At 31.9% G+C, this 25140-nt stretch overlaps 1 protein-coding gene across 1 annotated transcript; it reads left to right on the forward strand.

Annotated features, from left to right (window-relative positions):
- Positions 1-23: 23 nt before the first annotated feature.
- On the forward strand, positions 24-21930 carry LOC132719377 (bifunctional apoptosis regulator-like). Its single transcript, XM_060703143.1, has 8 exons — positions 24-124; positions 3773-4054; positions 5136-5322; positions 7101-7257; positions 7682-7830; positions 10751-10918; positions 11771-11973; positions 12491-21930. Exons 2-8 carry the CDS (start codon positions 3774-3776, stop codon positions 12660-12662), a joined length of 1317 nt encoding a protein of 438 aa, XP_060559126.1. The 5' UTR covers positions 24-124; position 3773; the 3' UTR covers positions 12663-21930.
- Positions 21931-25140: the final 3210 nt, after the last annotated feature.

Consider the following 25140-nt stretch of genomic DNA (forward strand, 5'->3'; position numbering starts at 1 on the left):
AATGCTTTAAGCGAACTGAAAATCACTGAGGTGCTTAACCGGTCTGAACAAGCGTTTTAGAGATTTGGAAAATCAGTAATTTCCAAAGTTTGTTTCGTTGCTAGTCTGGAAAGAAAATAAGCTTGTAAGTTTGAGATAGCAACAGTACAGGTCTCAACAGTACATGACTTTCTGAAATATTTTGTTTTATTTTCTAGTGTCGAACTACCTGAAATTTTTCAATTTCTTGATGAACTGATCAAAATTGTCCACATAATCACAGGGACCCAGCGCAGTGTTGGGATAGTGTAAAAAAGTATTTCTAAAAAAATATATATACTGTATATAATATGAAATTAGGTGCTACCTATGGTGCAGAAAGCTCTTATGAATTATGATTTGAGCATAACGTGTTTAGTGTACATGTAAACCAGTTCTTTCTTTCGGGTTTTTTGTACCGTAAACAAAACAAATAAATTGGTGGTGTACAACTTATCGTCGGAGCGTTCGGAATATTCCGAAAATCTCGATTGCATAATTAAAGACACCTGCATATACATAATTGTTGATAATTGTTGCGGTGTTTTGGCGAGTAAAGATAAACAATGCCCAACGTCTTAAATGTTAGGTTATGTACGAAAACTCGATTGTTAAAAACTTTCGGAGCACTAATCTGTAGAAATTATGTGAAGATTTGTATCTAATATTTTTTTAATACATTGAACTCCGTAAAGTAAACACGCTGATTATACAAAATTAAATTTCATTAACATTCTGGCTTGTGGGCAAATCGCTAAATTAAAATTATAGTCAGTGACCAGTCTGACTCATTGACAATATGGCAAGTGGCACTGCTCTATCTGCCCTGAATATTGTTACCAACTAAACATACTCACTATTTCTACATGTATACAGTATATGTAAATATTGTGTTTGCTATTGGTATTCATTTATGAAAAGTAGATTTATAGTAGAATTGTTTTATTTGAGAGGTGTTTATTTCTTTCCTGGTTTGTAAAGTTTCCTAGCTTTAATATATTTCTCCAGATGACGCCTAATATGTCTCCCAACTTCTCCCTAAAGTCTCCTCACTTCTCCCTAAATCAGCTGGAGGGAGAAGTCACTTCTCCCTAAAATTTTGGCCTAGCTCAAGTCCTGTTGTTCAGTACCGTGCGTTATGTTGTCTTTTTTTTTGCGTGGCTAAAAAAATATGAAAAACTATTAAACAATGTTAATTATTATTTTTTAATGTTGTTATTATTAATTATATTTATTGCTACATTAAAATAAATTGCCAGGAAATAATCTTTAAATATTTTTCTTATTGATTGAAATCTTTAAAATGATGCGGGGAAACTTTTAATTTAGTCCTCTTTTTTTTATAAACATGTTTATTACTTTATTACTTCATGAGCATTTTGTGAAAAATGGCTGTTTTCAGTTACAAGTTCAAATTGCTATAAAACTATAAAAACTGCTTCAATACTAATCAAACTTGGCACAAGTGTTGACTTGACCATTGCCTTTGCAACAACATGCTCGGGCTTAAATTTCCTGTTACCATGGCAACGAGGGGACATCTCAAAATTGCCAAAAAACACTATTTTGCGTTGATTTTTTTCCATCAAAATTGATTTCAAAGTGCTGCAACTTCTCAATGGATTGAGATAGAGTCAAATACTTTTCAGTGTTGGTTACATGTTACCTTATGATCGATCTTGGGTCATTTTTAGCCTCTCACAAGTCCAAAATTTTCTTGGCGATGAGGGGGACTGCCGCCCTTCTTTAAACTCCCCAAACAGAAGGGGGCACATCCCCCTTCTGGCAACCCCCTGATGTATCTTTTGGTTGGGGGTGGGGGGGCGTGCCGAAAAAGTGGTCACTTTTTTAAACAACATTTCTCAAACAAAAACAAGTGTTGGGGGCCTAAATAAGGCATTTTTTTCACCATTTGAGACAACAAAAAAAAGGGGGGTGAAAAAAGCGTTAAAAGGTGTGTATATCGCGTAATGGGTTAAAGGATAAACAAATACTGTATTTCATTAAAAAAATTTATATTGTCACCACTCTGTAGTATTATCTGTTAGTATAATTATGTAAGTCACAATTTGCTGCGTATTAAAAACAGCAACTCCTTGCCTAGGAAAGTTTTGTTTTCCAAACGTGCATTACGATATAAAAGTTTTTTGAATTCAAATGGTAAATTCTTGCATTATTTTTTCATTCCTCAACAGTTTTCAGAAAAGTAAAACTCGTTACTCCGAGCGCCCATTTTTGGTTTGTCTGTATCTGAAAGAACCTGTGTACATGTACCATTTATCCGTGTAATAAAAGACTGTTATCATAGCATGCCGTAATAGCTTGGCTATTAGGTGTTGTTTAAGCAATGTTCCAGAGAAGTTATTGTCCCGGGATAGAAAATATATTTAACCTTATATTTATTTTTAAAATGTGTCAACTATTCCACAACGCCGACACTGGTACGCTGACCAATATACACTTCGGAAATGTTGACACTATTAATAATTGATGCGCAGTCCTAGTTCTTCCTTACTTAATTTCTTTGTGTCAACTTAAAATTTATAAGATTAAGTTTTAAATAAATAAATTTGATTTATAGATAAGTATTTAAATTGGAGCTGTGATTCCTTTCCGGAATCAGTTAAACAATTTTCCATGCTGACACGGTTCAAGTTGAAAAGAAAAGTTATTTTAGATTGTAATTACATGTATTTATTTTTCAATTTATAATTATAAATATACTTGATGATTTATTTTAAAGACGATAATCTTGTGCTTAAATTACTTTCTATAATACATTTATGAAAAGTGTTTAGTTTAAACAATATTTTATTTATAATCCACACATTTACATAATAGATTACATAAAATAAAATTTACGGATTAAGAAGGAAGCTTGTAAAGCATTTTTGAAAATTCTCTCCGTGAAAAGTGTTTAAACGGTAGTAAGAATTTAAATGTGTTACGGTCCCGAGTTTCCTCAGTACAGTTTCCCAACTTACAAATACGCTCTGAATTTACGCAAGAAATTGCCAACTTTTAAGATTTGAGTTGTGACATTTAATTATTAGGAACTATTTTCTGGTTTTCTATCTAAATTTACAAGAAGGTTAAAATCTCAAAAAATTATTGAAAAAAAGAACTGAAGAGTCGCATGATTTCTGACTGATTTTATAAGTTTGTTTTCCAAGCAACAGCTTCTATATTTGGGGCAGTAACAGTCTGTATCATATTATTGTTTAAAATGGGTAAACGTGTTGCATAACCCTTAAATCTTATAAGATTGGACAAGAATCAATGTGTAAGTAATATGCCTAAAAGGCCAATCGCACAAATCATTGCTAAAAGGAAGAAACCCTTTGAAGCTTTGCCTTGTGGTCCTCTACAAAAGTTATATTAATCATGCCACTGGGGTTAGTACTGACCCTGCACTTTGGGTCACTTAGTTCAAATAGAGTTGTATTGAGAAATATATATTTTTGTTGTCTTTTATAACACCACACTACAATGCCAAGAGTTAAGATATTTGGCATGTAGCATTGCTCAGTTGATCTCTACATAAGTTATATAAGTCATGCCCAGGGGATCATAAAATTTATTAATGGGCAATTCCTGGGGGTAACTTAGCTTACATAGGCTTTTATAGTGAAAATGTCTTAGAAATATTCTTCTCTGAAAGAAAATGCCCAGGGTTAAATGAATTTATCTTAGATGAGCGATTCAGTGCCATCATGGCCCTCTTGTTAACATTATGTTTCTCCTAAAATTTTAGGATGATGAATGTTGAAGAAAGTGGTCTGAGAAATCGTAATAACAGTCAATCTGTCACATCTGACCTTGACAATAAGGTCAGCTTCGAAAGGTCACTGTCTGCATCAGATGATTTCCTGTGTGGATGTTGCTTTGACTTGATGGTCCAACCTACAACATTAACATGTGGTCATAGCTTTTGTAGAATGTGTGTAGCTAACTGGTACTTTTCCTCAAAGAAAATGGAATGTCCACAGTGCCGCAGTGCATGGACAGGCAATCCACAAATTAATATAACACTAAAGTAAGTATGAGTGTCAGAATCTTTAATTATTAAAAAAGTAATTTTATTGCAACTTCAACTACAAGTCAGTAATGAGAATACAAAGAATTTTACCAAAACCGGCAGTTTTAAAATTTCTCGATGGAAAAATATAAATTTAAGTGGTTCAAAATAGCAAACAGCAGTTCAAAGTAAGTTAGAAGTAGTTAATCCAAATTGAAGCATTTGCTGATAGTAATCATTAATAATTTTTATATTTCTTATTATAAAATTTCAAGTCATTAATGCAGATTTTATACATATTTTAATGAGTTAATATTATGTTTTCATTATGGTAGAGTCTCCTTTGTAATGTATACATGCTGGCAGAATTATCATTGCAATTATGTTTTTGTTACCATGGTATTTTCATTGTTATTATGTTTGTTACCATGTTATTTCCATTGCAATTAAGTTTCTGTTACCATGGCATTGCCATTGCAATTATGTTTTTAAATGCAAATAATATTATTTGCAAAAAAATAAGTCATCAAAATGAATTTTTTATTTTTCTGGTATGAGAATTATTTAGAATGACATCTTATATCTTACATTAAAGGTAAAATTTAAAGATTTTGTCAATATCATATGAGCCGTGTCATGACAAAACCAACATAATGGGTTTGCGACCAGCATGGATCCAGACCGCTATCAGTTTCTCTACTTGTTATAGAGTTTGTAAGCGAATAGCATGGATCCTGATCAGACTGCGCGGATGCGCAGGCTGGTCTGGATCCATGCTGGTTGCAAACCCATTATGTTGATTTTGTCATGACATGGCTCATATGTCATTGTCTTGTCTTGTGGGTATAGAGAGAACAAATACAGAAATGTAATTGTGATACTCATCATATATATTCTCTTTAACCAAGAGACTTGATATTAATTCCCGATCACCATGATTGCGCAAAAGTTTGTCTCCACAAAGTGCCATTCTGATGGAAAATGCGAAATATTATTTCTGCAAAAGTTTCTATGAATACAGTATTTCCATTGCAGTTATATTTATCAATTGTAATGATTTTCTGTTGCAATTACATATGAATAAATTTACATCATTAAGGAATCTTCTGGAAAAGATGCACGCTGACTCTATTCAAGAGAGGGAGACTGAGGTTCTTACAGAGGAGGTGAAGAAAAAGATTGCCAAGTTTGATGCAGAGCTCTCGGAGAGTAAAACGTCAGAATCGAACAAAGCTCAAGGCCAGGGTTTCTGTGGTGGTCTTTGTTTTGCTCTGGCTGTTTTAGTGGTTTGTTTATTTTTTTTGTCAAATAAATGATTAAAATTTTGAAAAGTAGTCTGAATTTAAATTATCATTCATGTATATTATGATATTATGATAATACATGTACTGGTTCTTATTTTAATTTTTTAATTTTTTAATATTTTCATGTTTTGTAGGGTTTTTAAGTTAAAGTGACATGCTCATTTTTTTATATTGGAAAATGTTTAAGATATAAATCTGCAGTCTGAACAGGATCCATGCTGTTCACTATCAGTTTCTCTTCTTGTAATAGGGTTGGTAAGCAAACAGCATGGATCCTGATCAGACTGCGCGGATGCACAGGCTGGTCTGGATCCATGCTGGTCGCAAACCCATTATGTTCGTTTTGTCGTGAAGCGGCTGATATGTGGTTCATGCGAAACAAATTTTAAAATTGAAATGAATTGTGGCAAAATGAAAATTTATTTTGACTTTTACCTGTTTACTTACTACAAACCCTTGGATGGGCATAATGTCACTTTAATCGTTTGCCTTTGCTACAGTACTGTCATACAAACATTCTATGTCTTAGAATGATTGCTGTCATTTATTAGTCCCCTACCGGTTTAACCGGAGGGGACTTTAGGTTTTTAGTCCCCTACCGGTTTAACCGGAGGGGACTTTAGGTTTACCCTCCGTCCGTCTGTCCGTCTGTCTGTCTGTCCGTCTGTCTGTCAGTCTGTCAGTCCGTCCGTCCACAAAACTGGATCCCGCGATAACGCAAAAAGTACTGAAAATATTTTTATGAAACTTGATATATGGATAGATGGCAGTATGGAGATTATGCACGTCTTTTTTTTTTCTTCCTATGTTGAAAATTCTGGTTGCTATGGCAACAAATAGTCTGAAAATATGGCAAATTTAACACATAAACTGGATCCAGTGATAACTCAAAAAGTACTGAAAATATTTTTATGAAACTTGAAGTATGGGTAGATGGCAGTCTGGAGATTATGCACATCTTTTTATTTTCTTCCTATGTTGAAAATTCTGGTTGCTATGGCAACAAATAGCCTGAATTTCAAGATTTCTGATTTAAATTTTTCAGCTTTTTCACTATATGTTCTTTATTTCTTAAGGTGTTTACTTCAAACTTTAAATATAAGTTCCTGGTCATCAAACCACATCATATGTGACAAGGTTTATAACTCTAGCACAAAAAATATTAATATTACCTCCCTTGAACTTAGATTTTTTTAGGGGAAAAAATGTTGTCTTTTTTAAATAACTTCTTTATTTCCTAATGTATCTACTTCAAACTTCATATATATGTTTCTTATTATCACTCGACATTTTTGAGAAGGTTAAATACTCTAGCAAGACTATTTCCAGAATTATGTCCCCTTGAACTTAGATTTTTTTCGAGAAACTGGTATTTTCACTCCAACTTCTTCATTCCTTATAGGATTTACTTTAAAATCCCACATCGTAATAATATGACAAGGTTGTATAAAACATAATTTCCTTACTAAGCATGGAAACTTAACACATTACTGTGATATAAACAAACTTATTTTATTATGTTTTGTGGTCGATATTTTCAAATACAGACTTCATCCTCAAATTCATTATAAATGGCAATACACAGGAGTGTATGACAATTAAAGAACTTTTTGAGGGACCGGTAGGGGACTACTGTATTGCCCGCAATACTATCAAATGCTTGTTTATTTATTTATATCGTAGATGTTCGCCCTGTAAGTTTCATGCATTGACCCTCACTGTGACAAGACATATAATCTATATTTTTACCACTTGTCTAGGTGGTTTATTTATCATGGTACTGGAGAAGCTCCGACCAGGATCTCTTGGTTCACAAACCACTTGTTAAGTGGACTGTGGACGATGTTCACCAGTGGTTTACAGACATGGGTCTCTGGACACAAGAATATGTGAAAATTGTTCAGGAACGAAAAATAGGTAATTAAACAAGTAAACCTTCCATTCTTTATTTTCGCTGACTCTGTTTTTCCAGAAAGATCTTTTTATTGTGCAATATGACCTAAATTGAAAATGCTTGTAAGTTGAATTTGGCTAAGTAGGCAATAAATATTGATTTCAATTTAATCCTGAGTACATTATATTTCTTGATTACCCTTTTCATATTTTTCTGTTTTAAGTGCCCCAGTTGATCTATGTATGATTTTCAAATTTTATGGGTTTTTTTAGGCTTTTGGACCTCAGTGGAGTTCCATTTAACTATGAGACTTAAATATTTAACTAGGTGCTTATCATGAATCAAGGCATTTTTTTCCAAAACATGATTTTTTCCCCCTATTTAATAACTAAATTTTATAAATATAGAACTGTTTTTACAAATAATGGTTGTATTTCAATATTTCAGGGGGAAATCTCATGTTACAACTTGATGAGACTAACATTGACGAAATATTCAACATTTCTGATCCATTACATAAAAGAGCTTTAATCAATTCTGTTAATGCAGTTAAAGATAGAGGTGTTAAACCACCATCCAATCTCTGGGAGTTCAAGGTAGGTGTTACACATCAAATATGTGAAATAGATATTGTCTGTTTATTCCATCAGCTGATTGTATACATTTGGCCGGACCATGATCTACCAGCACTTTCATGTATTTTCATTAAAGCTGCACGCCTCCAGATGAGCCAAAATATTTCAAGAAAACCAATATTGAGAACAGTGTACTAAACTTTTAAGAAAGGTTAAAACATTCAAGATCCAAGCTATATTTTACATGTTATGCAGGTTTAAAGACGTTTTCGGTAGTTTTCTGTGCGCATCGTTATGCTCATCCAAGAAAGATAATCACGGATTAATTACTCTTCAAATGAAGGTAAAGTTGAATAGTATTCGGATAAGTGTTTAAATTTCGGCTATAAGCAAATAATGAGTAAATAATACAGAATAGATATTTCTAAATGTTCAAAAGGAGATTGGTTCAAAAGAATAAGAATGTCGTTTAGACAACATCACATAAAGAATTTCTCCAAGCATTAGTACGACAGCATTGATGATAATTCTGCGCGCGTTACCCCACCCACTTGTGGTATAGTGACAAAAGTGCGTCGCGACTTGATTACTGGCAGACAACTGGGCAAAGAAGTTTAAAATGATATATTTTAAAAGTGTTGAATAAAAAAACAAAATTAATATCCAAGAAATGTTCAGAATTTCATTATTTTCTTTTTAAATTTCTGAATCCTTGCTTACTGTTCGGATACTATGTTAGTCGAGTGAAAAAAAATAATATGGCACTAGATATGTTTTAAAAAAAATATTCAGTATCATTTACTTAATATAACATCAAAAGAAAAAGAAATTCTTATTACAACATGTTTTATATTTGACAATACATTCAGTATAACACTGATATTTCTTAAGAAAGCGTGGTAATTTTGACAGTTGGCATATGCGGTAACCATGGAAACTGCCCGTTTACAAAAAAACTAACGCTTCAGAAACATATATATATTTTATTTCTATTTTTGAATCCACAATCAAATGTTACTTGATATATCAATAATGTAGAAAATTCTATAAAAGAAATTTCTTGAAAGCTTTTAATTTTTTTACAGAAAATTTTCATGTTTATTTTTTCTCATTTTTAGTTTAGTTAAAAAGCATGAAAACTCATTTTTTAAAGAAATATGTCCCAAATTATCGTTTGTTTTATACAGAACCCTAAGATAAAGCAAGCTTTGTATAAAATTATGTTTATTGTGAGTATAATAAGCTATTTTATACATTATTACAATACAGTTTGACTATTTTTGACAAATTTGAGATATACGGTTACCATGGAAACTGCCATTTTTTCAAAAAATCCAACACGCCAACATATATTTTTCTTTTTTTTTTTTTGAATTTGTCATTAAATTTTACACCAATATACAAAAAATTAAAAAATCCTATATGAAACACTTTTTTCAATATCTCTAATTATTCTGAGAATTCATGTTCATTTTTCTCATTTTTTGTTCGGTTGAGGAACATGGAAAACTCATTTTTTAAAAAGAAATATGTTCAGATTTTCATTTGTTTCATACAGAAATCATTAGATAAGGTTATCTTTGCATAAAACAATGCTCGTTGTGTGTTTTAAAGCTATCTTATACATTTTCTATTCGTTATAACACAGTTAGGGCTATTTTGACAGTTTTTTAGATATACGGTTACCATGGAAACTGCCATTTTTAAAAAGAAATCCAACACGTCAACATATATTTTTCTTTTTATTTTCAAATTCGTCATTAAATTTTACTCATCATACAAAAAATATAGAAAATTCTATGAAAGGATTATTTTTCCATAAAACTGTAGAAAATGTCTTTAAGACTGATTTTGCAGTATTTCATCACCATATTTCTACTGCGTTAGTAACGCAGTAAGGGCTGTTTTTGCATATACTGAACATTTTTTGGTAATTTTCGTTGTTTGTAAGTGCTGATTGCAATATGCACATTACTTTATTTGTTTACCTCACATTATTTTACTTTTAACCCTTTCGCTGCCAGAGGGTTATTGTTTTATTGATCACCTATTTGCCAGAGGGTTTTCTAAGAAATTACTATATAATTAATTAATATAATTATAATTATTTGTTATTAGTATTATAATAATTATATATGTTTCCAAATCTGTTAGTATAATGATAATTCATTGTCGATCGTATAATTTCTTTTTTTTATTATTATTATTATTAATTTAATTATTTTTATCATTATTATTATAGAAACGGCTTAAGCCGTCCATATGGCAAAATACGCCGAAAATAACAGGGACGGCATAAGCCGTCCCTATGGCAGTGAAACGGTTAAATACATTTCTAAAACATTTTATGAAAATTAACATGAATCTGGAGGCGTGCTGCTTTAAGGTCTGTGATTTTCTGTATTCAGTCAAAAATGAGGGACAATTACAGATAATTAGCCATGTAAGAGTTGATACAGAACAATCACAGTAATGTGTGATCATAAGTCTTTGTTTCTTTCATATTTTTGGGTACATCAACAAATTTTGAGGTAAAATTAAGAGTACTAAAGAAGTAAAAAAAGAAAAAAAGAAGAGAAAAGTTTCTGATTTGAGTTTTTTCATACAATTATAAATGTACATTATTATCATATTTCAATTTTTCTGTAAAAAATGATAAAAAAATAGATATACTCTGGCTGTAAATTTATGATTGCAGGTCAAGATTTGCTGTTGTAAATATATTTTTAGGTGGTTTTTTTTTCATCTGGGATAATTATTATGTAAAAGCTATTTTCTGAGTTCTTTGTCATTAAAAAAGGACTTCAATCAAGATACATGCCTGTTCTAACTAGCTTTCTAAATTAAGAAGAACCAACAAGAAAGCTTCTTTTCAGTACTGGCAATACATTTGATATTAAGTTGAGGTTAAGTATCAACACACAATTGTATTCTCTTTCAGTCTTTAAACCCAGGCTGGGCGCTGTTTCTGTTGTACGGTATGAAAGATTTCCCACGATCAACATTGTTGTATCTATATTTTACGGAGTACGAGACAATGTTTCTACCATTTGCTCACGTTGTATGTCCTATCTCACAAGATCTACCAAAATATGATTTCACACAGTCTGTAAGTTTTCTTTTTCATATAATTATCTTAATTTTCTGTAGTAAATTTTTAACTTGTAGTTGTGTGTATAAAAAAACAAACAACCTCTTAAAGGCACATTATACCTCAAAAATGAATAAATGTTTTCCTCTTTGGAAAGGGCATTTGTGAATTTGATGATTTATAAATAATAGTTATTAGATGCTTGCTACTGGAAGAAAGTAGCGAAACATGTGAAATAATTTATCATAAAAGTAGCAAAATGTAAACAAAATAATATTTTGACTTCCATACAAAATACTGAATCGCTGTAATTGTATTAATTGCAAATAAGCAAAAGAAGCAAAAGATAGTTCAGGTAATTGGTCGATGAGTAACTATAAAAGTACCAGTACACCTAAAATAAAAAGCTTTAGAGAAATAAGAATAGAAACATTTATTTGGCATAATGGGCCTTTTATCTTTAAATATTTAATTTCAAGTATTCCATAAATTATAGCCTTGGGAGTATGTGTTAATCAAATAACCACAGGTATATTCAATGATGGGATCTTTTTATCATACCAATGCTGATGTTATCTTTGTCATATAAGTGGGAATAAATGTTATAGCTTTACACTTTCAACAGTTCCTGGTACCTGATATTTCTTTGTTGTGTGCAATTTGACTTATGAAACAAAGATGTTTTAATTAATTGTGTTCTTAGTCTTACGGTACTGTAACAAAACCAAATTTAGCATCTTTCTTGTTAAGATCTTGTAATATTTTAATATAATAAATTAGGTTTATGTTCTTTTGAACTTGAAGGTATGAGACTTCAGTGTAAAGACTGTGTTTTTCCTTCTAAACAATATTTATCTTATTTTCTGCCAGTTACCACCATTAACGTCCGTTCAGTGGGCAGAGTTCGTACCAAAGTATTTATTTTTACCATATGTGCTGATTGGAGAGTTCACCTGGGACTGGATGGATATACACTATTGGACGTCACGATTTATTCTCGCAAATTGTTTGGTGTTGACTCTGTTAGAAGCAAATTATGTTGCTATGTATTTAAGAGGAGAAAATGAATTCAGGTAATGATTTCTGTATGTTATTGCATGTATTTTGAAATTTTCTCAGGGCATTTGAAGCTCTTCTTTTTAAAATGGCATTTTACATTGACAGTCTGTGTCTTTGTATGCTTGTATTATTAGTGATTTCATAATAATACTTTATAAATACTCTCTTTAGTTGAAATATAAATTTTAGCTTGTTTGCTAGTTTTCCATTGCTGGTATTTATATGAAGGTCTCAAACCCACAATCTATAGGTTGAGAGGCAGACATCTTGGCCACTTTGCAAACTTTCCCCTTTTGTAATTTGTTATTCATCCCTTTCAATTAGAACTTCAAAAACGTTCTGATAACATAAGTCAGTTATTTTGCTTAAACTGGTTTGCTAGTAATATAAGTATATACTGTGTATATCTAATTTTTAGCTTGATATCTAAATTTTCATTAAAATGTTTGATATAAAACTTCTCGTCTTATTTTAGATATCTAATGTCTTATCTTAAACTTTGATATCCAAATTATTATTTTCTACTTTCAGATCATTATCAGCAGTTGTAACGTCCACTCTAAAGAATTACCTATCAATAGGACTTTTTGTAATAATCTGGCCGATAGTGCCGTCCTTTGTTTGTGATTGTTTCTTTTACGTGGCTTTGTACTTTTCACCCTATCAAGTTAGTGAAAAAATATTCCGCCTCTGGAGAAGATAGTACCTTCTAAAAATCATGTTGAAATGTTGATACAAAGTGCATTATGATGGCATGCTCATATCTTGTATTTATTATTGGATGTGCAAAACAAATAATTATTGTATAAAATTGTAACGTTTTTGCCTGCAGGCAGTAACATATTTTACCCTTTGCTTCCAGTGCTGACCATTATCAGCAAGTAACTCTGTGCCTTCAGATCATGGTCTGCACTGTTAGCAAATAGTTGGTACTTATTTTGATAATTTCCCTAAAATGATGAATGGTTTTGTCAAAAATGAAAGATGGAAAAGTCCATTTAAGATATTTATGGTGGTAAGGGTTAATTAAAGTATTTGAGTTTTGCACATAATCTCTTTATTTGAATTTTGTATTAAATTTACCTAAATAATGCTTCATAAATATTCCAATTTAATTTGATTTTGATTAAAAAAAAATTTTTACTTTTATTTATTTTCTCAATTGTTTTTCAATCTGTTTTTTACATGCCTCCTTTCCAGTCTTTTTGTATTTTGAAAGCTGTTTGTTGATTGATATATGTATATACATATTAGAAGAGCCTTTGTTAATATAAAAGTTGTAGAAAAGCATATTTATTGTCATTTATTTAGATAGAAAATATTTGGTGATCATTTTGATATGTCAAGTTTTTCAAATATTTTGAAAATATTCACTTATGATGTTTATGGAACACTGCTTACATTGTAATAGTCTCACAAAAAATAAAGGTCAAGGACAATATGCTTGCTAGAAATGACCCTGACAGTGTTTGATTTGGATAGCAATCTTATGGTTAAGCCATCTGTATTTGCATTTAGTAGCATATACTACATAATCTATAAAGAGACTTTGCTGCTTTAAAAAAAAAATCAAAACATTAAATTTGATAAGGTCAAGGTCACAAAAATTCCAAGGATATTAGATAAGATTTATATAGTATCACGTTTTATAAAGGAATTTCTTGTGCCAATGATTAAGAAATTAAAGAATGCTAAATCAATGTTGTTTCTGTTTTGGGGTGATTTCAACGAAATGTAGTTCATTGTCAGGAAGATTTTGGTTTAGAAGATTTTGTTTTCATAATGAAATATTATAGCCATTGATACATAACTATTTACTGTCTTGTGTCAACAACTTACATGATCTTTAAAATCACTAGAGGATAAAACTCTATCAGCGGTAATCTTCCTTTATTCATTTCTTAAGAGTGATAAAGTTATTCTAATTGACCATTTTAGAACTCGATGTTCAGTTTAGTGTTCTTAATGGCCATTTTAGGAATCACTTGTGTTCTGATTGGCCATTTTAGGACTCACAAGTGTTTTCATTGGCCATTTTAGGACTCACTAGTGTTCTTATTGGTCATTTTAGGACTCAAAAGTGTTCTGATTGGCCATTTTAAGACTGAAGTGTTCAGGTTGGTCATTTTAGGAATCACTAGTGTTCTAATTGTCCATTTTAGGACTTTTTGATAATTTGATAGGCCATTGTAGGACTCATAAGTGTTCTGATTGGTAATTTTAGGATTCACTAGTGTTTATGTTGGTCATTTTAGGACTCACTAGTGTTCTGATTGGCCATTTTAGGACTCACTAGTGTTCTGATTTGTTATTTTAGATCTCACTTGTGTGCTGATTGGCCATTTTAGGACTCACTTGTGTTCTGATTGGCCATTTTAGGACTCACTAGTGTTCTGATTGGCCATTTTAGGACTCACTAGTGTTCAGGTTGGTCATTTTAGGACTCACTAGTGTTCTCATTGGCCATTTTAGGACTCACTAGTGTTCTGATTGGTCATTTTAGTACTCACTAGTGTTCTGATTGGTCATTTTAGGACCTGGTAATGTTCTCATTGTCCATTTTAGGACTCCTGCTAATTTGGTTGGTCATTTTAGGACTCACAAGTGTTCTCATTTGTCATTTAAGGACCTGGTAGTGTTTTGATTTGTCATTTTAGTACTCACTAGTGTTCTGATTGGCCATTTTAGGATTCACTAGTGTTCAGGTTGGTCATTTTAGGACTCACTAGTGTTCTGATTGGCCATTTTAGGACTCACTAGTGTGCTGATTGGCCATTTTAGGACTCACTAGTGTTCTGATGTGCCATTTAAGGATAAGTATTTTTTACAATACAAAAATAAAGAGCATAACCATTTTTGGATGAAACATGTGAGGAACTTATTCTCATCAACTCTTATCAACTGTATTACCTCCTTATGTGAGGTAGAAATGAGGGAAAAATTATTTTAACAAATTCCTTGAAACAATTGTCACCAAACATACATGGTCCTTGATCAAGTTATAAGTTTTGCCACTTTTGTGTTAGAATAGAAATGAACATGCATAGGTTAACTTGAGGTAACATTGGAAGAAATATCTTAGAACCATTTTTTCTCTGGGACAGACTTTTCTGAAGTGGGTCACTGGTCTCCTATAGGTCTTTTTATATGAGCTTGATTTGTTTTTACAGGCATTCCATTGACAGTTATAAGTGTATTATTTATACAATTTTTTGGATGTGATATTTTTTTATATACATGTTATTTATCCATATTATGTATTATAACTTGGCATCATTTATCTCCATACTTACGTACTTGTAAAGAGTTGTTTGTTCTTGCCGGTCATTATATGAACATTTGGTTTGTATATTATGAACATATGGGTAAAGCCTTCGTGCAGAAGAAAAAAAGAACTCTTTAACTGTTAAAGGGACTCCTTTGAAGTTTTTTGACATGACGAGACTAAAAGTAATTTTTGGAGATTAATGTACCATTTAATGTAGATCTAGACCTATAACTTGTGTACAAAATCCTCACATGATCGCTTTACTGTTGTAAGTTTGATAATCTGTGCCCTTGTCTGTATGGCTTTTTCTTTGGTGCTGATGTTGTCAAAATTGTCCTAGTAAGATTGTTATGTTCCCTTGCAAGTTGTCCCAAAATTCTATAACTTTTAAAAAGTTATTTCCTTTTTCTCTGAGTTTGAATATTCGTCTTATCTAGAATGCCTGAGCCTTGTTATGGCAAACCCATCTGCTGACCGCTGCGTTCCTAATCCATGGGGCCCGAAAGGGGTTTTATTTGTTGGATAAAATCTGTTTGAAAAAGGCTTAACATGATGTAATAAATTTCTGTATTTATATACTTGCTGGCAAAGTAAGATTCAGTTTTGTAAAATAAAAATAAAAGTTTTGTTTTAATGTATTATTTTAATATGTATTTTGTAGTAACATATGATAAATGTACATGTATTTATTCATATCTTTCTTTAGTGTGTTTACTCATTAAGTATTAAAGAAATGTTTCAAACATTCTTGGTCAAGTGTACGTGTTTTTTCACAGGGTATATTTAGCCTGTCTGTATGTTCAAACATTCTTGGTCAAGTGTACGTGTTTTTTCACAGGGTATATTTAGCCTGACTGTATGTTCAAACATTCTTGGTCAAGTGTACGTGTTTTTTCACAGGGTATATTTAGCCTGACTGTATGTTCAAACATTCTTGGTCAAGTGTACGTGTTTTTTCACAGGGTATATTTAGCCTGACTGTATGTTCAAACATTCTTGGTCAAGTGTATGTATTTTTTCACAGGGTATATTTAGCCTGACTGTATGTCCAAACATTCTTGGTCAAGTGTATGTGTTTTTTCACAGGGTATATTTAGCCTTACTGTTGATTTATATGCAAGAAATTATTGTCTTGCTACATTAATTATTTAAAAGACTGGCATTGCTAAGGGGCATGGGCGGTTACTTGCACTTTCCAGTACCGTTGATGAACAGGCACAATCAGACCGAGCCTGCAACATTTACAATTTTGTTGTTTCAGGCATTCTATAGGAATTCTGTTTTTTCTCTATTTCTATTACCTATAACACTTGTATAGTGTTTGGTCGGCATTAACCTTTTCCCATTACCCTACTGGAACTGAGAGTTATTACCCTTTGCCACCAGTGTAGAGCCAGGCCAGCCTGTATATCAGTGCAGCCTGCCTGTTGGCAAACTTTAATTTTCATCTTGATACCCCCAAAACATATAATGGACAGTTCTTAAAATGGAAGCTGGACAAGTTCATTTAAGGAAATTCAGCAGGTTAAGAAAGATAACCAGACTCTGTATTGTCAGCTTTTTAAATTAAGAAATTTTGATACTAAACTCCCTTGAATTAATATAGAACTGTTCCAAAGTTCAAAACAGGATGAGTCCATTATACAAATTTAAGATTTAATTGTCTAAGTGTGTTATTTAATTGTTTATATAGGTCAAGGTTAAATTATTGAATGAGTTATTTGGTTAATTGATCCTTTTTTTATAGATTTTTTAGCTCACCTGTCACAAAGCGACAGGGTGAGCTTTTGTGATCGCTTTTCGTCCGGCGTCCGTCCGTCGTCCGTCCGTCGTCCGTAAACTTTTACTTTAAATGACATCTCCTCATAAACCACTAGGCCAATTTCATCCAAACTTCACAGGAATGTTCCTTTGGTGGTCACCTTTAAAAATTGTTCAAAGAATTTAATTCCATGCAGAACTCTGGTTGCCATGGCAACCGAAAGAAAAAACTTTAAATATCTTCTTTTAAAAAACCCTAAGAGCTAGAGCTTAGATATTTGGCATGAAACATCTTCTAGTAAGTGTCTACCAAGTTTGTTCAAATAAAAGCCCTGGGGTCAAAATTGGCCCCGCCCCAGGGGGTCATTGATTTTCCCTATATGCATATAGTAAAAACTTAAAAAATCTTCTTTTAAAGAACCCAAAGAGCTAGAGCTAAAATATTTAGCATGAAACATCTTCTAATGAGTGTCTACCAAGTTTGTTCAAATAAAAGCCCTTGGGTCAAAATTGGCCCCGCCCCAGGGGGTCATTGATTTTCCCTATATGCATATAGTAAAAACTTAAAAAATCTTCTTTTAAATAACTCAAAGAGCTAGAGCTAAGATATTTAGCATCAAACATGTTCTAATAGGTGTCTACCAAGTTTGTTCAAATAAAAGACCTGAGGTCAAAATTGCCCCGCCCCGGGGGTCATTGATTTTCCTTATATGTGTATAGCAAAAACTTAAAATCTTCTTTGAAAAAACCCAAAGAGCTAGAGTTTAGATATTAAGCATGTAACATCTTTTAGTAAGTGTCTACAAAGTTTGTTCAAATAAAAGCCCTGGGGTCAAAACTGGCCCCGCCCCAGGGGTGTCATTGTTTTTAACTATTTGTGTATAGTAAAAACTTAAAAAAAATCTTCTTTTAAAAAGCCCAATGAGCTAGAGCTTAGATGTTTAGCATGAAACATTTTCTTATGGGTGTCTACCAAGTTTGATCAAATAAAAGCCCTTGGGTCAAAATTGGCCCCGCCCCAGGGGGTCATTGATTTTCCCTATATGCATATAGTAAAAACTTAAAAAATCTTCTTTTTAAGAACTCAAAGAGCTAGAGCTAAGATATTTAGAATCAAACATGTTCTAATAGGTGTCTACCAAGTTTGTTCAAATAAAAGCCCTGGGGTCAAAATTGGCCCCGCTCCGGGGGTCATTGATTTTCCTTATATGTGTATAGTAAAAACTTAAAAAATCTTCTTTGAAAAAACCCAAATAGCTAGAGTTTAGATATTAAGCATGAAACATCTTCTAGTGAGTGTCTACAAAGTTTGTTCAAATAAAAGCCCTGGGGTCAAAATTGGCCCCGCCCCAGGAGGTCATTGATTTTCCTTATATGTGTATAGCAAAAACTAAAAAATCTTCTTTGAAAAACCCAAATAGCTAGAGTTTAGATATTAAGCATAAAACTTCTTCTAGTAAGTGTCTTCAAAGTTTGTTCAAATAAAAGCCCTGGGGTCAAAACTGGTCTCACCCCAGGGGTGTCATTGTATTTAACTATATGTGTATAGTAAAAACTTAAAAAAATCTTCTTTTAAAAAACCCAATGAGCTAGAGCTTAGGTGTTTAGCATGAAACATCTTCTTATGGGTGTCTACCAAGTTTGTTCAAATAAAAGCCTTTGGATTAAAATTGGCCCTGCCAGGGGGGGAGGGGGAAGGTCATTGTTTTTCATTATATGTGTGTAGTAAAAACTTAACATCATGAAACATCTTCTAATGGCTGTCTTCCAAGTTTGTTCAAATAAAAGCCCTGGGGTTTAAACTGGCCCCGCTCCAGGGGCCTATATACAGGTGAGCGATCTCAGGGCCATCATGGCCCTCTTGTTTAGAATTTAATGGCAGATTTGTGAAATAATTTTTTAATCATACATTTAACACCATTTTCATTATACATTATATATGTAAATTATATCTTTATATACAATCTTTAATAAAATGAACTCGGGAAATCAAAGGTGGTGCAATATATTTTGTAAGTTGAAATTGTAGCTGCTTGCCTGCAGATGAGCCAAAACTATTTCAAGAAAATCAAACTTAAGAAAAATGTACTTAGATTTTAAGAGAAGTAAAAAGATTCAAGTAATGATTTACATGTAATGTGCAATTAATGACTGATTTAGCAGTATTTAAAGCCATATTTTACTGCATGACTTCTGCAGTAATGGCTATTTTTGCATATTTTGACCTCTTTTTGGTAATTTACATGGATTGTTAAATGCATTGTCTTAATGATTATCTTTGTTCATTACACAATATTTTACTAATAAAATACATTTTCATGAAAAAATTCATAAAAATTAGCATGAATCTGGAGGCATGCTGCTTTAAAATATGGATGGATAATTTTATACGGCTTTAAAAAAGGTGACATGTATTTATTATAGCTTTCCATAATTAAATGTTTCTTGTAAGCTTTAAAGGGACTCCACCGGCATCCAAAAGCCTAAAATCATAAAATTTAACATCTTACTTAGACCAATTTTGGCACTGAAAATAAAAAGATATGCAAAAAATAGTTAAGAAATATACTGAGAAAATAAAAGATAAGGTGTTTCTGTGCTTTTCATAGCCTGATTTGAAGTTTATTGGTCAATGTTCTCTTTTAGAATAATTATTCTGGAAAAACAGAGTGAGTGAATGACCTGAAATTTTGCACACTTATCTCGAAAAATTATTTCTAGTTCCGTCATGTCAAAAAACCTCAGTTGAGTCCCTTTAAGAATATATTTTGTAATCTCTAGCCTTCACTATTTTGCAGTCAAGCATACATGTGTAGACTGGTTGATCATGTAACATGTATTCTATATATAAACCTATTAGTAGATCTTTACTTAGATCTTTACTTACTTTGTATAGTACATTCTTGCATGGTTGTTGTAATTCTCTTTTGTTGTATCTTCTGTATGGTCATCAAAAGCTGTATAGATGTACTTGATAAATTTCTGCCCAAGATAATTCCTTAAGTTTGTTGGTGGCAGTTAAAGACACCCATGTGACCTTAGTTCAGACAAAGCATAAGCTGTCACATCCATGCTGTTTGATCATGGTCTGTACTGTTTGGTAATTCAGTCAGTATGTATCTTTAAATTTTACCTAAAAATGAGCCGCGTCACGAGTGGGTTTGCGACCAGCGTGGATCCAGACCAGCCTGCGCTTCCGCGCAGTCTGATCAGGATCCATGCTGTTCGCTATCAGTTTTTCTACTTGTAATAGAGTTGGTAAGCGAACAGCATGGATCCTGATCAGACTGCACAGGCTGGTCTGGATCCATGCTGGTCGCAAACCCATTATGTTTGTTTTGTCGTGACACCGCTCAAATGATGAATGGTCTTGTCCAGATTGAAAGAGAGACTAGTCTATTTAAGGTTATTTTAGGTGGTAAGTGGTAACTTTTTAACTGCTAGTTGTGTTGATATGATGTGTAGTGTGAATTTACTTTAAAATAGACTGCAAAAGAAATTGAACTACGAATTTTCTTTACCAAAGTCAACGCTAAAAAGTTTGACTGTATATCACATAACTTTTTTGTGTTAAATGATATATGATATAGGAAACAAAAAAAATGAATGCAAGTTTATTGCAAACTACATGTACTTTTACTTACTTTATTTATTGTTAGGGATATCCCATTAACTTTGGTGCATGCTGTATTTTCTAATTTCTTGGGAATACTTTTTTCTCTTTGGATAAATTTTCTGTCTATAGATTTCTATATTTTTTTCTAAACTTTTGCATAATAGATCTACATGTGTATTAATTTTTTGTGATATATTTTTTTATTGTCATTGATTATTAATAAAAAATTATGATATTTGTTAATACTGTTGTTAAATCTAATTTAAAAAATATACAATGTTAATTTATTGGTAATTTTATTAATGAATAGGAAATGTAAATGTATCATTATTTTTTTCTGATATTAATTTTTACCATCAATAATTTGCGTTAAAAAAAACATTCATTAAGCATAGAATACCAATTTACATGATTTGAATTGGCTAGTTAAACCTTCAAGTGCTGGTGTTGTGTCAGTGCGCAGGTAATATACAAAATAACTGTGTTCAATTTCATATTTTATTAGGCAAAAATAATCATCCATGTGACCTATGGAAAATTCTATTACTTTTGAATGTATTGGTAGCGTCCAATTTTAAAAAAGAGCAGGGCAGTCTTTTTATAATATTGGTATTTAAAATATTTTATCCAAAATATTTCTTCATTATCATTTATTGATCAATAAAAGTCAATTTCTTGAAATTTATTCTGGACTTGATGGCAAATATTGATAGCAAATAAATGTGCATGTCACTTTAAGCCTCTACTGCAGACAGCATGCACACCTGTTCAGTTTTACAAGACACTATAGTGTTATAAGGACTGCTCAGTTTTAATGGAACTCAACTGAGGTTTAAAAGTGTAAAAAACATAAAATTGGAATCTCTTACATGGATCAGCTGCAGCACTTAAAACAGATAGTTACTCGAAAGATTAAGGAATATACTCAGAAATGAATTAAAAATTATATTTTTGTGCTATTTTTAGCCGGATATGAGTGAAATTTTGGATCATTGTTAACAGTTAAGAGTAATTAGTCTACAGAGTGAGCAAATGATCTGAAAATTTTCACACATTGTATTTGTTGAGACCTACATCAAATGGAAAATTATGCTTGAAAAATCATTTCCTGTCCCATTATGTCAAAACAACCTGAGTGGACTCCCTTTAAAGTTTTAATATTGAAAGTTGGACAAAGACAGGAGAATAAGGTTACATTTTATTGCACGTATATCTATATTCTATCTTGTTTATTGTAAGAAAATGTCTCTGATATTTGTTAAAATGCTACTGTTATTTTTCTTACCAGATTCTTTAAAATGCAAATAAAATGCTATAATACATGTACCTACTGATTATTCGTATTGTTTTTAATCTTCTCAATTTGTTAAACTTACAATATTACAGATATTGTTAACTTGAAATTTCACAGTTGTATTCTGGTTCATAGATGTAGATAACTGCATAAGACCCATAACTTATTTTTGGGGAGCTTGGTTTTACATCACACCAAGAGTGTAGGTCGTACTGTGAGCTGCGAAGGAAGACCTCAGGTGCCGTGCTGTGCGTTATTTCAGACAGCACCCAATTAGAACCAGTTCTTTAAGCTTTGTGGATAGCTTTCTCACACAAAAGAATTCAAAGTGCCTGTAGGTATTGAACCCACAGCTGTGAGGAGTATTATGGTTTGAAGTTAACAACCTTAACCACTCAGCCACAGGCGCCCCTAAGACCCATTACAAAAGTAATCATAATCAACTGAATTATATTCCTCTGTTCACTTCGAAAATTAGTGTTTTAAGTTCTCTTTATGGTAAGGTATTTTCACCTGAAACTTCACACATATCTTTATAATTATAGTTATTGATCACTGACCAAGACACAGAACTTCATGTTGTGTTTTAGTGAATTATCCCCCTTTGTTTACTAAATAACTTTCTGCAAAGTCATTGTCTTATTTTAAACCCTTTAACATACAGAATTAATTTTGTGAAATGGATTCACTTTGATCTTAATTTAAATCATCCCATGTAAATATTAAGGGATTGCAACATCAAAGAATCATAAAACTCTACTACCAACAGTATAGAGCTTGGTCATTTTTGGTCCCAGTAGGTTAAGAACTAAGAAACATTGAGTGTTCTACCAGTCTGACATCTCCTTTTTTTTTTTTTATTGTTAGTGTATATGACAAAAAGTCTTATTAATAACTCTGAATCAAAATAACTGACATATATTACATCATGCTCTTATATATTACTTGGAATCAAAGCATCTGACCTATATTACAAAATACTCTTATAATTAACACAGACTCAAGACATCTGACATATATTTCATCATGCCCTTACGAATAACTCGGAATCAAGACATCTGACCTATATTATATCATGCTCTTATTAATAGCTTGGAATCAAGACATCTGAACTACATTACATCATGCTCTTATATATAACTCAGAATCAAAACACCTGACCTTTATTACATCATGCTCTTACTTATCTCTCGGAATCAAGACATCTGAATTATATTACATCATGCTCTTATTAATAAAGTCGGAATCCTAACATCTGAGCTCTTTTACATCATTCTCTTATTTATAACTCGGAATCAAGACATCTGAACTATATTAAAACCATGCTCTTATCAATAACTCTGAATCAAGACATCTGACATATATTACATCATACTCTTATTAATAACTCTCAATCAAGACATCTGACCTTTATTACATCATGCTCTTATTAATAACTCGGAATCAAGACATATGACCTATATTACATCATGCTCTTATATATTAATAACTCTCAATCAAGACATATGACCTATATTACATCATGCTCTTATTAATAACTCTGAATCAAGACATATGACCTATATAACATCATGCTCGTCTTAATAACTCTAAATCAAGACATCTGAACTACATGTATATTACATCAAGCTAATAACTGGGATTTTAGACATCAGACCTATATAACATCATGCTCTTATTAATAAACCGGAATCAAGACATCTGACATATATTACATCATGCTCTTATTAATAACTCTCAATCAAAACATCTGAACTTTATTACATCATGCTCTTATTAATAACTCGGAATCAAGACACCTGACCTATATAAGATCATGCTCTTATAAATAAATCGGAATCAAAACATCTGACCTGTATTACAGACCTTTACATGCTCTTGTTAATAACTCCAAGACATCTGACCTATATGATGTATTACATCATTTTATTGATAACTCGAATCAAGACATTTGACCTTTATTACATCATGCTCTTATTAAGTCCTTGGAATCAAGACATCTGATCTATAAAAAGCAGTTATTATTAAAGCAGGGAGAGATAACAGTCTGACTATCTGAAGTAGATTATATTTAAAGAAAGTACCACTTATCAATTATTTAAAGATGGTCTGATACATTAAGATTATATCGCATCTTGAATAAGATTGTTTGAATTTTAAAATGTAATAGGAGAGTCTTAATTACTATTCAAATACAATATTACAGTATAAATAAAATGGTTGAAGGGACGAAAGTTCGTAAAATATCATGATCTTCAGAATGCAGTGTTTGGAATTATTCGTAATATACCAATTAAGTGACTTTTATAGCGTCATATTTAGGAAGTGGGTTGACCGCCACAGGCGATGCATCGAATTTAATGGGGAATACTTTAAAAAGTTGTGAAAACGTGTATGACGCTGTAAAATTATGACGGTGACGTGGACGTCATGCGTTTACCGTGCGCCATTGCAGCTGTGATTGCATTTTTTGTAGCTTGTATTTGAAGTGGCATTTGCTTTTTATGTCATAATTTGTTTTACTGTCAGTAAAGAAATGATTGATGCAAAGAAGTTCGTAGTTTTTAGTGTTCCTTTGCAACCTACATGTATAATCAAATACGAAATAACAGGTTTTATTAAGCCGGTTGATATTTCAAGTTGATATCACAGTCTTAATTAGATTAGTTTAAATTTAAATACATTATGGCTGTCTTAATTACATCGATTGATACCTTTTGGTGAATATACATGTGTATAGACTATATTAAATCATTAACTGCATTCCTGCGCCTGTTATCTGTCCAGTTGTAGCTTTATGTTTTGGGAAGAACTTAACAAATATAGAATTTTCAGTGCTTAACTTATATCTAGTTATCTAATCTTACTATACAAAAATACCGTTGACTTTTGCAGACGAAAAGGTGCTACCTGCTGTAAGTTATTGACCACATCTAATTCAACCGGAAATAGAGATCCGAAGTTCGGTAAATAATATATGCACAGACAATACGTCTCAAAAGTTTTATTTTCTTGTAGTAATAGATAATCGATATAAGTCCCCACACAGCAATCATAAACAGACACCAATAGAATATTTTTTTCTAGATGTTTAATGAAGAAGCATACAATATACAATGATTTACAGTTTTCACACAATTTTGTACGCCATGAACAACGAAAGTATATATTTGTCAATACATTTGATATAGAACCATAAAATATATAACTGCTTTACAAGTTTCACATACTAACCATATACT

This window comes from Ruditapes philippinarum, unplaced genomic scaffold (genome assembly GCF_026571515.1).
Source record: "Ruditapes philippinarum isolate M1 unplaced genomic scaffold, ASM2657151v2 ctg196_1_1_1_1, whole genome shotgun sequence".
NCBI lineage: Eukaryota > Metazoa > Mollusca > Bivalvia > Venerida > Veneridae > Ruditapes > Ruditapes philippinarum.

What these genes read in the sequence shown, in the direction of transcription:
- LOC132719377 (XM_060703143.1), top strand. Translation starts at nt 3,774, where the DNA reads ATGATGAATGTTGAAGAAAGTGGTCTGAGAAATCGTAATAACAGTCAA. An exon ending in TGTTCAGGAACGAAAAATAG is followed by an intron (nt 7,258 to 7,681) that starts GTAATTAAACAA and finishes TCAATATTTCAG; the next exon opens with GGGGAAATCTCATGTTACAA. An exon ending in AGAGGAGAAAATGAATTCAG is followed by an intron (nt 11,974 to 12,490) that starts GTAATGATTTCT and finishes TTCTACTTTCAG; the next exon opens with ATCATTATCAGCAGTTGTAA.